Source organism: Callithrix jacchus, chromosome 14 (genome assembly GCF_049354715.1).
Source record: "Callithrix jacchus isolate 240 chromosome 14, calJac240_pri, whole genome shotgun sequence".
NCBI lineage: Eukaryota > Metazoa > Chordata > Mammalia > Primates > Cebidae > Callithrix > Callithrix jacchus.
Window position 1 is genome coordinate 44709690 of NC_133515.1, and position 15411 is coordinate 44725100.

At 45.2% G+C, this 15411-nt stretch overlaps 1 protein-coding gene and 1 non-coding gene across 6 annotated transcripts in view; both read right to left on the reverse strand.

Annotated features, from left to right (window-relative positions):
• Window positions 1-15411, reverse strand: part of ANTXR1 (ANTXR cell adhesion molecule 1) — a 268675-nt gene that overhangs the window by 59213 nt on the left and 194051 nt on the right. For all 5 annotated transcript variants that reach the window (XM_054244875.2, XM_035272389.3, XM_078349163.1 and 2 more), the window contains 2 exons: window positions 8473-8568; window positions 7683-7850 (listed from right to left, as the gene is read on the reverse strand). In XM_054244875.2, coding sequence (XP_054100850.1) covers window positions 7683-7850; window positions 8473-8568 — 264 coding nt within the window. The remainder of the gene's footprint in view (window positions 1-7682; window positions 7851-8472; window positions 8569-15411) is intronic.
• LOC118147515 (U6 spliceosomal RNA) lies at window positions 7355-7461 on the reverse strand. The gene has a single exon (XR_004733971.1). It is a non-coding gene; the product is annotated as a U6 spliceosomal RNA (small nuclear RNA).

Below are 15411 nucleotides of genomic sequence, written 5' to 3' on the forward strand. Positions count from 1 at the left end.
GGAAAAGTAGTTTCTACTTTCAAGGACTGTTATCAATAATAAAGGCATTAGTGAATGAAAAGCGCTGCCCGACTTGCAGGGCGTGCTTGATCTGGGTGAGCTGTTGTCATTGGGCTCTCCTGGCCAAGGCGAGATTAGCTAGTTTCAGGTGTATCCTCAGCATTCTGAGTTCTTGCTGTCCCACAAATGAACCCAAAGTCTGTGGCATAGAAAACTGGGCAGTGAATCAGTCAATCAATCACTCAATCAATCAACACAACCTATCACCTCTTTCTACTCTTACAACAGTAGTTTTTATGCAAGAGTTTTAGAAAAACAGTGTTTGTATCTAAGAAGTAAGCTTTAGAAAAACAATGTTTGCAACCAAAATGAGCATAAAAAATAACTCTCAAAAGTCAACAAGCACTGCATGACAAAGGCTCTTGGAGCCTTGATTTTTCTGAATGTAGGCAGAAGTCTGTCATTTAAAGACTGTAGCAGTGTGCTCATTAATAACAACCCTTTGGGACCAGATGTGCCACAGAAGAGTCTTCTAAACAGTCTCTGGGCTTCACCTAAGGTCTTGGAGGATCCTTCTCAGTTGCCTCCACTTTATCCATCTCAGTCTTGGGTGCCCGGCATGCACAAGCCTCTCCAGAGCATGAATTTAAGACACTGGTCCTCACTCCCCGACAAAATGCACAACTGCTTCTGTGAAGCCAAGGCAAAGATTTCTCCATGAGCCTCAAGCCCTGTGCCAGATTGTATTAACTGACATTTATGAATAGCTTTCTTTCATTTGAAGTTGACAAATTTTGACTATAAAATGAGAAATTTATCAGTTCCAGGCTCCTGAACTGTATCTTAGCCACAGACAATACCTTCTTCTTCTTTTTTTTTTTTTTTTTGAGACAGAGTTTCGCTCTTGTTACCCAGGCTGGAATGCAATGGCGCCATCTCGGCTCACCACAACCTCTGCCTCCTGGGTTCAGGCAATTCTCCTGCCTCAGCCTCCTGAGTAGCAGGGATTACAGGTACGCGCCACCATGCCCAGCTAATTTTTTTATTTTTAGTAGAGACAGGGTTTCACCATGTTGACCAGGATGGTCTCGATTTCTTGATCTCGTGATCCGCCCGCTTTGGCCTCCCAAAGTGCTGGGATTACAGGCTTGAGCCACCGAGCCCGGCTGGACAATACCTTCTAATTCACAAAGGCATAGTGGAAGTTCTATGTAAATGCTGGCTTCGGTTTCTTTCTAAACAGTAAGACTGTGCTGGGAATGATTATACAGCCAGCATTCATAGCACTCTGGAGGTAGAGGGCCAGGCGTGGTAGCTCATGCCTATAATCCCAGCACTGAGGTAGGAGGATCACTTGAGACCAGCTTGGACAACATAGTGAAACTCCCATCTTTACAAAAAATAAATAAATTAGCTGGGTGTGATGGCTTATACCTCCCAGCTACTTGTGAGGTAGAAGGATCCCCTGAACTTAGGAGTTTGATGCTACAGTGAGTTATATGATTGCACCACCGCACTCCAGCCTGGGTGACAAAACAAGACCCTCTAAAACAAACAAACAAAAAAAGCACCCTGGGCCATCAGCTTTTGTGGTGGGTTTCCTGTTTTTTGTTTTTTTGCCAGGCGGCAGTTGAATCTTTTCTTCTGGTTTGTCTGCCTTAGCCAGTTGGAAGATAGAGATTGAGAATTTTGGGAGTAGTTCAACTTATAAGGCCACTATAAACTGACACCTGACTTTTAATACTTTGAAATACATGATAGGCCAGGCATGGTGGCTCATGCGTGTAATCCCAGAACTTTGGGAGGTTGAGGTGGGCAGATGGCAAGGTCAAGAGATTGAGAACTTCCTGGCCAACCTGGGGAAACCCCGTCTCTACTCAAAAAATACAAAAATTAGCTGGGTTAGCTGGGTGTGAGCAAGCGCCTGTAGTCCCAGCTACTCAGGAGGCTGAGGCAGGAGAATTGCTTGAACCTGGGAGGTGGAGGTTGCAGTGAGCTGAGATCTCACCACTGCACTCCAGCCTGGTGACAGAGCGAGATGCCGTCTCAGAAAAGGAAGTAACATGGTAAATCGTGTGACCCGGGCTTTCTCTCAAAGGAAATAAGTTAATTGATTTAATGGATAACATTGGGAGCTTTCTGTACACACACACACACACACACACACACACACACACACACACTCACAGGGTAAGTTTTGTTGTGCTTTTTTATCTTTTGGTTTTTAAGAAAATTTTGCCCATATAGCTTGGCATGACTTCATTTGTCTGAAATGGTCAGCCCCAATTTTATGAGAAGCACGGGGCATTGTAAATCCAGGGGTGAAAACCAAGCAAAGGAAAATGCAGGCTAAATATCAGGGAAAATTTCCTGATCATGAGTCTGGAATGAGGAAGGGGGGAGGTGTAGTCGGTGTGGTCAGTGCCTTAAATTAGATGGGGAGATGGTGGGTGGATAAGAGCCCACTGTGGACTTCTTCCCTCCATGTGTTCTCTCTGGGTTGGCTTGGCAGATGTGCTCACCTGCTCCTCAAAAACTCCATTTCATGGGAACCAATGAGTCTAATGCAATGCAATTCAATAAGCATATGATTCTGGCTCCTTTCACTGGGGAGCCAGGAGTCTTTCCAATACCTGCTGAGAGGTGGTGTGAAGTGGAGCTGTTCTTGCTCATAGTGGAGATAGAAGTCAGGCAGCGAGTGGATGGGTCACTCTCCCTGATCTGCCAGCCCCCATTCATTCTCCGCCTGCCCCCATTCATTCCCTGATCTGCCAGCCCCCATTCGTTCTCTGCCTGCCTTCTCCACACCTTGGAAGCCTGCCTCTGTATCACTTAGCTGCCCTTCGGCTTGGTCTGTAAAGAGTCAGAGGGTCAGGATTTTCGGATTTTCAGGCCAAGAGGCAACATTATATAGATACTTACATAACCATTAACAAATGTAAAAACCACTCTTTGTTTGCAGGTCATATAAAAACAGGTGGTGGGGTGGATTTAGATTGTCGACTAAAGAAACAGTTCCTGTTGAGTAGTCTCTTTGCAGGGTGCAGCTGTGCCCAGAACCCAGTAACACCATTTCCCCACGTGCTTTTTAAATATAATAGCTCTTGCTGTTGCCAGCTCCTGGTGCCTCACCATCCCTGTGGGTTCCCTTAGGTCTGCCTACACCTCTGTTAGTTCAATTCTTTCCAGTGTGCTTTCTGCCTCCTATCAGGACCATGGCGAGTTCAGGGAGAGAGTTCAGGAAGGGGTAGCACAGTTTATGGTACCACATAAGGCTAAATGTTTTGTCCAAGGCCAAGCAAATGTCCTTAGGCATTCTGGCTAGCATGGGACTCATTGTGGATTATACATCTTGTAAAATAGTACGAAACCTGAGATTCCAGAAGCAAGCCTGCCTTATTTCTGGACAAAGAGCACATATGATTACTTTTGAATTTCTTTCTATGCCTCCATTCTCCTTGTTGCATCTAAAACAACCTCTTTTTCTCTTCTTTCCTCAGAGAGATGGCATGAAGAATGTCACTTTCCTGGACAGAGTGTACCAAAATGGTCTGTGTGTTTTGACTGGCTGGATGCTCCGGGGAGTGGTTTCATAATTATGGCTCATGCCTCAGCTCTTTAATAAGAGATGAGCCAGGTACAGCACTGTTTACTGGGGATTCAAAGTGTACCTGGTGCCTGCAGGGGGTCAAATATGGTGGAGAGAAGGCTCATAAACATGAGTAATCACACCAATGGCTATGTATGCATTTCCTCTACAGTAGAAGGAGCTGAGTAAGCATTAGCATTAGCTGTTGCACCAGGCAGACGGAGGACTCATGCTCTGTGCGTCCTAATGAGGGAGTCCTGCTGAGGAGCTCTGCGAGTCCACCAGCATCCTAGGTCATTTCCATCTGGCCTTTTAGCTGACTTCAAGACACTCAGATCCCCAACTACTTAACATTAATTCAGCAGTTGTGCTTGTGGTCAAAATGGAACCAGTGTGAACTTTAATGTGGCTCTCCTTGCTGAGATGCCTGAAAAATCACTGCAGTGCAATCATGCTCTCTTTGCCTATTTTAACAGTCCAGGCACCACAGTCCCTGCCCTCCAAGAACTTCCTATGGAATGCTGGCTGGAACCTTTGGTGACAACCTTTTTTTTTTTTTTTTTTGTTTTAAGACAGAGTCTTGCCCTGTCACCCAGGCAATGGCGTGATCTTGGCTCACTGCAACCTCAGCCTCCTTCCTGGGTTTAAACAATTCTCCTGCCTCAGCCTCCCATGCAGCTGAGATTACAGGCACCTGCCACCACACCCAGCTAATTTTTGTATTTTTAGTAGAGACAGTGTTTCACCATGTTGACCAGGCTGATCTCGAACTCCTTACTTCGTGGTCTGCCTGCCTCTGCCTCCCAAAGTGCTGGGATTACGGTCATAAGACACTGTGCCTGGCGGGTGACAACTTCTTAACTGAGCTTGTTAACACTCAGATGGCTGGGCCCCACTTCCAGAGTTTTTGATTTAGTAGATCTTGGATAAGGCCCAAGAATGTGCATTTCTTTCTTTCTTTTTTTTTTTTGAGACAGAGTTTCACTCTTGTTACCCAGGCTGGAGTGCAATGGCACAATATCGGCTCACTGCAACCTCCGCCTCCTGGGTTCAGGCAATTCTCCTGCCTCAGCCTCCTGAGTAGCTGGGATTACAGGCAAGTGCCACCGTGCCCAGCTAATTTTTTGTATTTTTAGTAGAGACGGGGTTTCACCATGTTGACCAGGATGGTCTTGATCTCTTGACCTTCTGATCCACCCGCCTCGGCCTCCCATAGTGCTGGGATTACAGGCGTGAGCCACCGCGCCCAGCCAAGAATGTGCATTTCTAACAAGTTCTTGGGTGATGCTGATGCTGCTGGTCCAGGGACCACCTTTGAGAGCCAGTGCTTTAATACAGAGACTGAGAGGAAGCTCAAGAGCCAGGACTGCGGATGAAGTGATAATTGGAGCAATAGAGGCGTATTGCTTAGTCAGTCTGGAAGTGAAATTAGAAAAGGGAGGCAATGTGAACAAAGGGAGTTTCACTTGATGGGAAAAAGTGGGTGAGTGGTGATAGCCAGGGTGCTTTTGGAGACTTTTGTGAGATTCTGAGTTGACCTGGGAATCTGTATTTTTTTAAAGCACTCCCAGGTGGTTCTGATACTCACCTAGGTTTGAAATCCTCTGTATATGCAACATCCTACAGTGCCTGGCACACAGTAGTTGCACAACAAATACTCATTGAATTGATGCTATTTCCAAGTGAGTGTTGGGAGTGCCTAATGTATTAGCCCATGTAGTTATTTATTTCATCAAATTCAGTCCCAAACCACCACTTAATAGAGAGTGTTCAAATACAATTAATGTTCTCTCAACGTCCAAGATTATAGAAACAAAAACCTGGCTGTAACCAAAGATGTGGTGTTAGTCACAAGGTACAGATTCCTGAGGACGGCATAACAGAAAATCCCCTTTCTTCTTCATGGCTGAGAATCCACTTGGCTCCTTCCTGTCTGTACACGCATGCACGCCACTGCATGTTCTTCATTAGAAAATAATTAGAAGCAAACAGCTGTTAGTCAAGCGAGCTGCGTTTTGCCCACATCTTTCCAGAGTTCAAGCCATTACCCCAGGGGGCAGGCTTATCCTAAAAAAAGAATCTCACTGCTTTAAACACGGCAAACCAAAATAGAAATGCGTGACAATTCAGGTGAGCCTGAGCTAGCTCAGCTGAGGAAACTAGTAATGTTTCGCTAGACTGCCTGAAATGCTACTTCTTTTGATTTTGGAGGAGAAGGGCTGCTCCAAAATTAGCAAATTAACTCAGTAAATGATGAAAATAATCTTTGCTGCCATTGAAGAGGGGTAAGGCTGTGTGTGTGTGTGTGTGTGTCTGTGGCTGTGTCTGTGTCTGTGTGTGTGTCTGTGTCTGTGTCTGTGGCTGTGTCTGTGTCTGTGGCTGTGGCTGTGTCTGTGTCTGTGTATGGATGGTGACGGGAGCTGGCTCTATTGAGTCTTTCACTTGAGGCGTTAGAATTGGCTCAGTTTTGTTTGCAGCATGAAACTGGAGTCTGTAGCCCTGAGTTGGGGGCCTTGGGTTCCAGACCTCAGCAGGACAAGGACTTTGCCTGTATTGGTAGATCAGAGAGTGGGGACAGATTATGTCTAGAGTCTTCTCAGCTGTAATTTTCCAGTGCTCTCTGACAAGTGGCATAATGCAGATATTTACGGGCAAGGCTAAAGAGTGAGGATGTTAACTGAATCATGTCAATTCAAAACCATTTGCACCAAGAAGAATAGAAAAGAGGCCCTTAGGCTGGGCACGGTGGCTCAGGCCTGTAATCCTAGCACTTTGGGAGGCCAACGTAGGCAGATTGTTTTAGCTCAGGAGTGCAAGACAAGCCTGAGCAACATGACGAAACCCTGTCTCTCAAAAAAATAAAAAAATAAAAAAAAAACAAAAATGAGCTGGGTGTGGTGGTGCGTGCCTGTAGTCCTAGCTACTTAGGGGGCTGAGGCCAGGAGGATGACTTGAGCCTGGGAGGTCGAGGCTGCAGTGAGCAGAGATCATAACACCCGCTTCCAGCCTGGGTGACAGAGTGAGAACCTGTCTCAAAAAACAAACAAACAAGCAAACAAACAAACAAGCAAACAAACAAAAAAGAGGCCTTTAGGAAGCATTAACTGCCTCCTATGGCTTATACTTCCCAATAAGCCAAAGGATTTTAAGCTCTCGAGGTGTGAAGGAAAGAGAGATGGTGGAGAAAAAAGATTTGCTCACAACCAGGAAGTGTGAGTCCTAGATCCGTGGCCAACGAGATTTGCTGGTGAGCCCTGACACACTGGCAGGAGGATCAAATAAAAGGGAATGGGCTTATGTTAAGGCCAAAGGAGTAGAGATTAGCATCAAGGAGAATGCTGCTATTTTTCTTAGATAGTGGATTGTCTACTAAGTGAAGTTGTGAATGCTGTGGGAATTTATGGTCACTCTCTGCAGTTACTACCCAAATTACTTGATTCATAGTCCATGCTTATTCCATTAATTTGCCATGGTGATTTTTTTTTCTTTGTGATCTATCACCCAGGCTGGAGTGCAGTGGCATCATCTCAGCTCACTGCAACCTCCACCTCCTGGGTTCAAGTGATTCTCCTGCCTCAGCCTCCTGAATAGCTGGAATTACAGGTGCGTGCCACCACACCTGGCTAATTTTTGTATTTTTAGTAGAGATGGGATTTCACTATGTTGGTCAAGCTGGTCTTGAACTCCTGACCTTGTGATCCACCTGCCTCAACCTCCCAAAGTGCTGGGATTACAGGCATGAGCCACCTGGCCCCATTTATTAAAAAAAATATGGAACACTTCATGAATTTGCATGTCATCCTTGCCCAGAGGTTATGATAATCTTCTCTATATTGTTTCAATTTTAGTATATATGCTGCCGAAGTGAGCACCATGGTGATTTTTTAAAAGCCTAGTTTTTAACCCAGATTAAGTGGAAATTGACAAAGTAATTATTTGTATTTTCAAGTCCATAATTTTAGATAATTGTTCCACTGTGATAAGCTGGATTTTGGGTTGGGATTTTATCATGTGGAAAGATTTTGATTCTTCCCTATTTAAGTGTTTTATCAGGACTGATGATAGATGGATCTTTGAGTAGAGAGAGACACACCTTGATTGGAGAGTACCACTTCCGGGGGGAAGAAGGCCGACGCATATTGTTGTTGAGATTTCGAGGCTCAGGGAATTCATATTCCTGCTCCGGCATCTTGACTCTTGCATTCTTTGCCTTTTCTAATTTAGCGCCTTCTTCTGTGGAGCCCTTTTCTCCCCAACGAACCTAAAATAAATAAAATACAATGAAACAAAATGACAAAATATGCTGCCCCTCAAGAATGAGAATGACAAATACGTGAATGACTTGCAATATGAGTGCTACCCAACCCTGGATTCCTCTGGGTTTTGAGGGCCAGAGAAGAGGAAAACTGTGGAAAAAGAGAAAAGGGGAGGACTGAAGGAATAGAGGGAACAGAGAGCGTGAGCCACATGGATGGATATTTAGGAAGGGATTGTCCAGGCAGCAGGCACAGCACTTGGAAAGACCTTGTAGGTCCAGGTAAGAACTTCTCATTTTATTTAAGTGAGAAAAGAAATCATGAGGAGGTTTGAGCCGGTGTGTGACCTGCTCTGACTCATGGTGGGTAAGACATGGGAGTGCACAGTTAAAAGGCTGTCCCTCCCATCTCTCCATCTTTCTGCCTTACAATCCATATCCCCACCAGACCTCAAGCAGGTTTTCAGCAATTTGCTTTGGGTTTCTGACACTGAGTGGTCAGCATGGTCTATGGCCATACCGCCCTGAGCATACCTGATCTCTAGAGGCTAAGTAGGGTTGTGCCCGGCTGGTACTTGGATGGGAGTAGTCGGTACATAGATAAGTGTACATTAAGCTTTCCTCTTACCTCCATCCTTTTAATGCCTCCAACACCTCTCCCACCATAATAAGAGGCGTCTACCGTTGGCCACTTTTTCTTAGGCAGACCATCATCATCTTCTTCCTGCAGAGAAATTGTGGCACATGAAGGAAGCAAAACAGCACTGTTGTGTGGACCTGCCTACTATGGCCAAGTGATTAGGAGTAGAGCTTGTAGAGGCAGATTGCCTGGGTGCAATCCCAGTGCTACTGTTTCCTGAGACCTTGAGCCAGTCACTGAAACCACCTAAGCTTGTTTTCCTGATGTGTAGAGTGGGGATGTAAGCAGTGCTACCTGGTAGGTTTGTGGTACAGTCCTCTTCTCTTGTTCTCTTCTACAGCTCTGCTCCTTTGTGGGAATCGCATCTAACCCCACCTGTATGTGCTGGTGACTTGTGAATTTACATCTTCAGCCCTGATGCCTCTGAGTTCCAACTGCTCACTTGACATTCACATTATTTGGGGGCTAAAAACCATCTCAATACCATGGCAGAGAGTCCTGACTTCCCCACCCTAAATGTGCTCCTCCTGTAGTCTTCCCCACTGCCTAGAAGTCACTCTCTCTTCCTTACTGCCTTTCCCCTACTCATCCCCTACTCAACTTGCCAGCTAGTTCTGTTGCTACTACTTAAATATCTAAAATCTGTTGACTTCTCCATCCCTACCACTACCACGCTGTGCCCACGCCCCCATGCACTTGCTTCTGGACACCGTGGTAGCTTCCCAAGTGGCCTCCTGCTGCCCTCAGACTCACCTACGATCTGTTCTTCATAAAGCAGCAGAGCAAGCACAAACGCCAGCTCTGCCTTGTGTGTCCTGGCCTTGGCCCACCTTTCTGGACTTCTTTCTTATTACAGCCCCTCCTCCTGAGCTCCAGCCTGCCTGCGCTCTCTCTGTTCCTCAAATACTCTGAGAAAATTTCTGTCTTGGGGTACACAGTGTCCCCTTGTCCAGGAATGTACCGTCCCCACACCATCTTCTGATAGATGGATTTTCATATCGCTCCTCAGAGAAGCCTCCCCTGGAGATTCTTGTAAAGTAGCTGCAGTCTCTCCATGCCATCAATCTGTTTTATTTTTAGTTAAGGATCTCATCATGGCTTGATATTAATATGTGTCTCTCCACACTAGAACTCATGTACCACAGAGGCTTTTGTTTATTTGTCATGCTTACAATTGTATTCCCAGTTTTTAGAATAGCACTACTTAGTATGTGGTGGGCGCCCAAGAATTATCTGTTGAATTTACAAATAAGTTAAATGAGACACCTCAAATAAAGCAGTTAACTCAGTGTCTGCAACTTAGCTCAGTGACAAGAAGTTAGTGTTTCTGTTTTTTAAAATGAAGAAAGAAGGCAAGGGGAACTTGTAATTTTATGGATAGAAAAAGGGAGGAGATGTAGCAACTACTCTTCATCTTGGTACTGTAATTATTCTTGTTGTAGGGAGAAAAAATATCACCTTTTACAGCCATGGATGGATTATAAGGAAGTGGCATGATTTCTCTCCTGGGTAGAGAAAGGAAACTGGAAAAGGGGTTGATTTGGCAGAGGAATGAGCCAAAGAGAGAGAAATTGCTCACAATGCCAAAATCTGCTTCTCACAGCCTTGTTTTGGTGGCATTTGGGTGAAGTCCTATGCAGGGCACCACTGTGTGGGATGGGGGACCCTGCGCAGTAGGCAAGGTACAAAGAAGCAAAGACAGGGAGGACGGACAAAAGGTGACAAGACAAAGCAGGAGTATGTTGGGACATTAAGACTCCCTGAGTTACATGGTGTGCTTGGGATGTGTAGGCTTCATTAAAATGATTTTTTAAAAATTGAATACATCTTAAAGGACAGAGAGATCATAGCAGACTAGGACATATGACATTCTGACAGCTGACGCTTGGGTCTTTCTCTCTCTCTGTCTCTCTCACTTAGTTGCTCTCTCAGATTCTGCTGATGCTTGTATTCTAAGTGCAGGATAGGTGCTCAATAAACACATACTGCATTCATGATAACACACCATTGAATTTATGCAGCCTTTCCCATGTTATGTGCCAGTCACTCTTCTAAGTGCTTTACATGTATTGTTAATCCTTTAATCTTGCAACCAGCCAGGAAGGTATGTGATGTTATTACTCCTGTGTTAGAGAACGAGAATGGAGAGGTTAAATGACTTAGGTCAGCAGCCTGCATGTGGCAGAGCTGGATCTGAACTCACGCAACCTCATTCTCTTTGATTGTTTCTCAGTCTGGATTTTGTTCTTTTGTGGTTTGCTTTTCCAGTCATTTGATGGCAACAAATACATGCTCATTTTTGACTTCTCACTCCTTGTACCTGCTAATTTTGATGATTTTTTTTTTTTTTTTTTTTGAGAAAGAGTCTCCCTCTCTCACCCAGGCTGGAGTGCAGCCTGAACCACCCCAGCTTCAGCAATTCTCTCGCCTCAGCCTCCCTGAGTAGCTGGGACTACAGACGCATACCAACGTGCCCAGCTAATTTTTCTATTTTTTGTAGAGATGGGGTTTTGCCACGTTGCCCAGGCTGCTCACAAACTCCTGGGCTCAAGTGATTCTCCCACCTCAGCCTCCCAATGTGCTGGGATTACAGGCATGAGCCACCGCAACTGGCCTTAATTTTGATAATTTACAACTGCAAAATATGACAAAATAAAGTTGCCAATGCAATAAAATATTATAGATCATATTATTTTACCTTATACTTTCAAAGGTTTCTTTCACCTTAGGATGTGAAAGCAGGAATCTTATATACCCTATATGTGGGTAAACTTTACGCTGGAGGTGGATGTATGTCTCTGTGTGTCTGTGAACATAGATACACAAAATATGGCTCTGAAAGCCTGGGCATTCTTGGTCTGGGCAGTTTTCCAAAGGAGGTAACAGAAATTCTATCCCCTAAAACTGAACACAGCAGCACTACGAGCGTTAAGAAACTCCAAGAATTAAGCCGCTTTATTCCATAGGGGACTGAACTAGGTTCATTGGCTTCCTAATTATTTTAGAAGCTCGTCTATTTAAGCTTTTCACTGCACAGAAGAGGAGTCAGATCTAGAGAAATGAAGTGACTCCTGAAGGTGAAGTTCTGGTGTGGTTTTCTGAGGCCTTGCCCAGGGATTTTTCTCCCCCTTTATTTTGTGAAAAGAACTTAAAGAAGACTTTACAATTGGCTTTCTGTAATTAGCAACCCCCTGAGTACTGAGGATATAGTAAGACGCACAAAGATGGTTTCCGCCGCTTTCCAGGCTCCCTTGTACACCCGGACAACCCTCCCTCTAGTCCCCGTCCTCCCTCTACACCCTGATCCTGCCCTCTAGTCCCTGGCCCCTCCCTCTAGTCTCTGGCTCCTCCCTCTTGTCCCTGGGCTGGAGATGGAGACGTCACCACCCCCTTGCATATGGGCAGGACCTGGTCTTCTCGGAAACAGGAAATGCTTAGGGCTTGGGCAATCTCCATAAGCTGCTGCGCCACTGAGCCCGTCGCTTAAACCCCTGACCAGAGCTGGCCTGCCAAGCTCAGACAACAGCACCAGGCAGCACAAAGGCCCAGGGGCTGACGGACAGGAGAGTCAGAGTTTCCCCTGCAGTTAGCATGGATCTGTTTACACATCTGGAGGGTTTTGCAATCCCCAGGAAGAGAAGGGAATCTTTGATGTGTCTTTTCATTTGGCCAAAAATGGATGGAGTAGAATCCCAGCCCCTCAGCAAGGCCATCAAGAAATTCAGCAGCACCGAAGGGTGAATTTTTACATCTCATTAAATCATAAAGGCTCCTATACTGCCCTTCAAGGATGGTAGCAGGGAGGGAGAAAACCACCAATACAGAAATCCTCAGTGTAAGCTGGCTTTCTCCTAGTAAACAAAACCAAACAAAAACCTTGCTGTCCTTTATGGTGACTGGAGGATGAGATTGGATGATCCCAGTTGCTTTGGATGAGAAACCAGGGGATCAGGGGCTTGTGGGCAATGAGAAGATGAGCAGAACAGAGTGGGGCCAGGAGACCAGTAGACTGCTACAACTCCCTGAGTGGTGGGAGTGGCAGGTGGTAAAGAAGAGGCCCTTTACTATTCCATCGGGGGTTGTCAGCTGCACTCTACTTTTAAACCTTCGGTAAAATTTGCTGCACAGTTGGATTTGTGCCAGTGCTGCGAGATCGTGTCTAGCAAACCAAGAAGATGAGATAACACGGAAGAAGCGAGGAGTAGGAGTCAGTGGTGCCTGGGTGAAACCGCAGGGATTGGGGGAGGGAGGCTGGTTTCCCATCAAGGGAAGTTGTGTTTAAATCTGAAAGGATGTGGTGGCTCCAGACGTCCAGCTGGCTGGAGCTTTGGTAACACAAATGGCAGCACATTCCTCAGATGGTAGAGGCCCCTTCTGACCTGCGTGTCCTCAGGCAGACCTGGGTGTGCCTGTAGGCACAGTCCTGCTCGAGGAAGAAACAGCTGTAGAGGATGAAGTCTGTGAATTCACTTGGCCTGTAATTGGATTAGCCCTGTGTTGTCCTCAGATCCTGAACTTTTCCCATCTTTCCCAGTCATGCTAGGCTTTTGTGCAGCTCTATGCTTCAACATACAGGCCTCCACAGGCCTGGAAAGCCCTTCTCCCATTTCTTCTACCCATCCCTTAATGTTGTTTAAGGGTAACCTATTCTTCGAAGAACTCCCGGATTCCCCAGAGAATGCAATGCTCCCTCCTCATGTTTCCACAACTCCTTGTATTACTTTCCCCTCACTCAACAAATGTTTAACTGTTAGTTATTAAGCAAAGCAGAGGGTAGAAGGGATGAATTTTCAGATTCTGGGGCTGCCTCACTCCTGCATGTAGACGGTTCACAGAACAACTCCACAGACTTGATGTGAATAGCGCCCCCTGGAGTTGTGCATAGGGTGGCCCTCTCAGACTCATTTGACAAGTTCTTTAACATTCCTGCTTTTCTGGTATCCATTTACTGGAAAAGCCACATGGCCAGTTTGACCCAAAAAGGGCTCACAACTCCCAATTCACTGCAGGTTTCAACAGGAATGATCAATGAAAAGGAGCACATAACTGAAAAAGAAGCCCAAGGCAGTAGCTTTAAATCAGCTTTTAAATTAATTTTAAATGTCACTGAACTGGAGCACATCTTAAACTTACAAGCTCAACAAGGGCCTTTTATTTGTCAGTTCCTTCACAAATTCAAGCAACTATCATTGAGTCCCCATCACCTGCCAGCACAGTGTTATATTTTGAGAAAAAGAGAACTCAGCTGTCAACAATATCGTTTACATTTATAGAGGAGTAACTTTTGTGAGGATGATGCCATAAATGAAAGGACTAAGGCTACAGAAACTCCTAGGTCTTGGAGGCTCTGAATGGCGAACTTAGAGTAGAACTGGTGGGACTGTCTCATCTGGTCTTTGTGGTCAGGGAGATCCCCACAATATCAGTCTTGGAGGCAAAATAGGAGTAAATTGGCAAGTCAGAAAAATCCAGCAATACTTCTGTTTGTAAATACAAAAAATTCTGAAGGACTTAAGATTTCACTGTTCTGAGCTGCATTTGACATGTCACAGCACCATTTATCTGTTTATATAAACAAAGTGACTAAAGACAACACAAGGATTGTCCCGTATTCTTCCACAAAGGATAAGGTGTTTGTTTTCCTAGCAGCAATGTTCCTTTTTTTTTTTTTTAAAACATAGAATACTGAATTTTGGGCCTTTTCTAGGACTTCTGTTTGGAGTGTATGTATGTGTGAATGTGTGTATGTGTGTGTGTGTGTGTGAGAGAGAGAGAGAGAGAGAGAGAGTGTGTATTTAATGATCACTGGCAAGAAGATGCCTGACAGGCTATTCTGGGTGTCTGTGTAGATGTGGCTGGAAGGATGCCAGGTCTGTTGGTATTAGGAGTTCAACTTATCTGGCCCTGTATAATTTTCCATAGTTTAGTTTTCCTATCTAAAAATTTCTTCCTACAGAGAGATTTCTTTGTTAGGATCAGTGAGCATAATAATAAATCTGAAAATAATTTCATCCTTCGAATCCAGGTGCCTACTGTTCACTGGATGGGTAACAGTGTCTTCAATAGGCACTCCTCTCCCTTCAGATACAGAACACCAACCTACAGATGTCCACATATTCACATCCTCTCTCACTCTCACCCGCTCACCAGTGCATGTATGCTAACCCATGATTAAAACAAGAAGACACATTCTTCTTTTTTTGGAAGAGTTGGGGTCTTCCTCTGTTGCCCAGGCTAGAGTGCAGTGGCATGAACATGGCTTATTGCAGTTTCCAGCTTCTGGTCTTAAGCGACCCTCCAGCTTCAGCCTCCCAAGTAGCTGGGACCACATGAGTGAGAGCCACCATGTCAAGCTAATTTTTATTTTTGCAGGGATGGAGGGTCTCCCTATGTTGCTCAGGCTGGTATGGAACTCCTGGCCCTAAGCGATCATGCTTCAGCCTCTCAAGATACTGGGATTACAGGAGTGACTCATCATATCAAGCTCCCAGATGCATTCTAAAGCTTCATGATGAAACATGGTGATGTGGGAACATGAAAGAGAAGACAGGCAGGAAACATGGAGATAAGAGAGCTAAAGAGAATAGCTACACACTAGGGGCATGGACAGAGCACAGAAAATAAGTAGCCATCTTTACATCAGTCTTAAAAGGGGCAGTGTACTCTGTCTGAGTGACACTTGGGTCAGAGAGGGGTGACACTACCACTCAAGGAAAGAGCACCTGATGCTCTTACCAAGGAGTGGAGGCCTTGCTCTTGGATGCAGTAGCTACATCATCTTCAGGGCCAGGTGAGGAAAGACTGCTCTATGCTTCTTTTTCAAGTACAAGTTTGAATTCCAGTCCCATCACTTAATAACTGAAATCTTGGGGCAACTAGTATTTTAATCCAATTAAACCTCAATTTTACATCTATAAGATGGGGAGT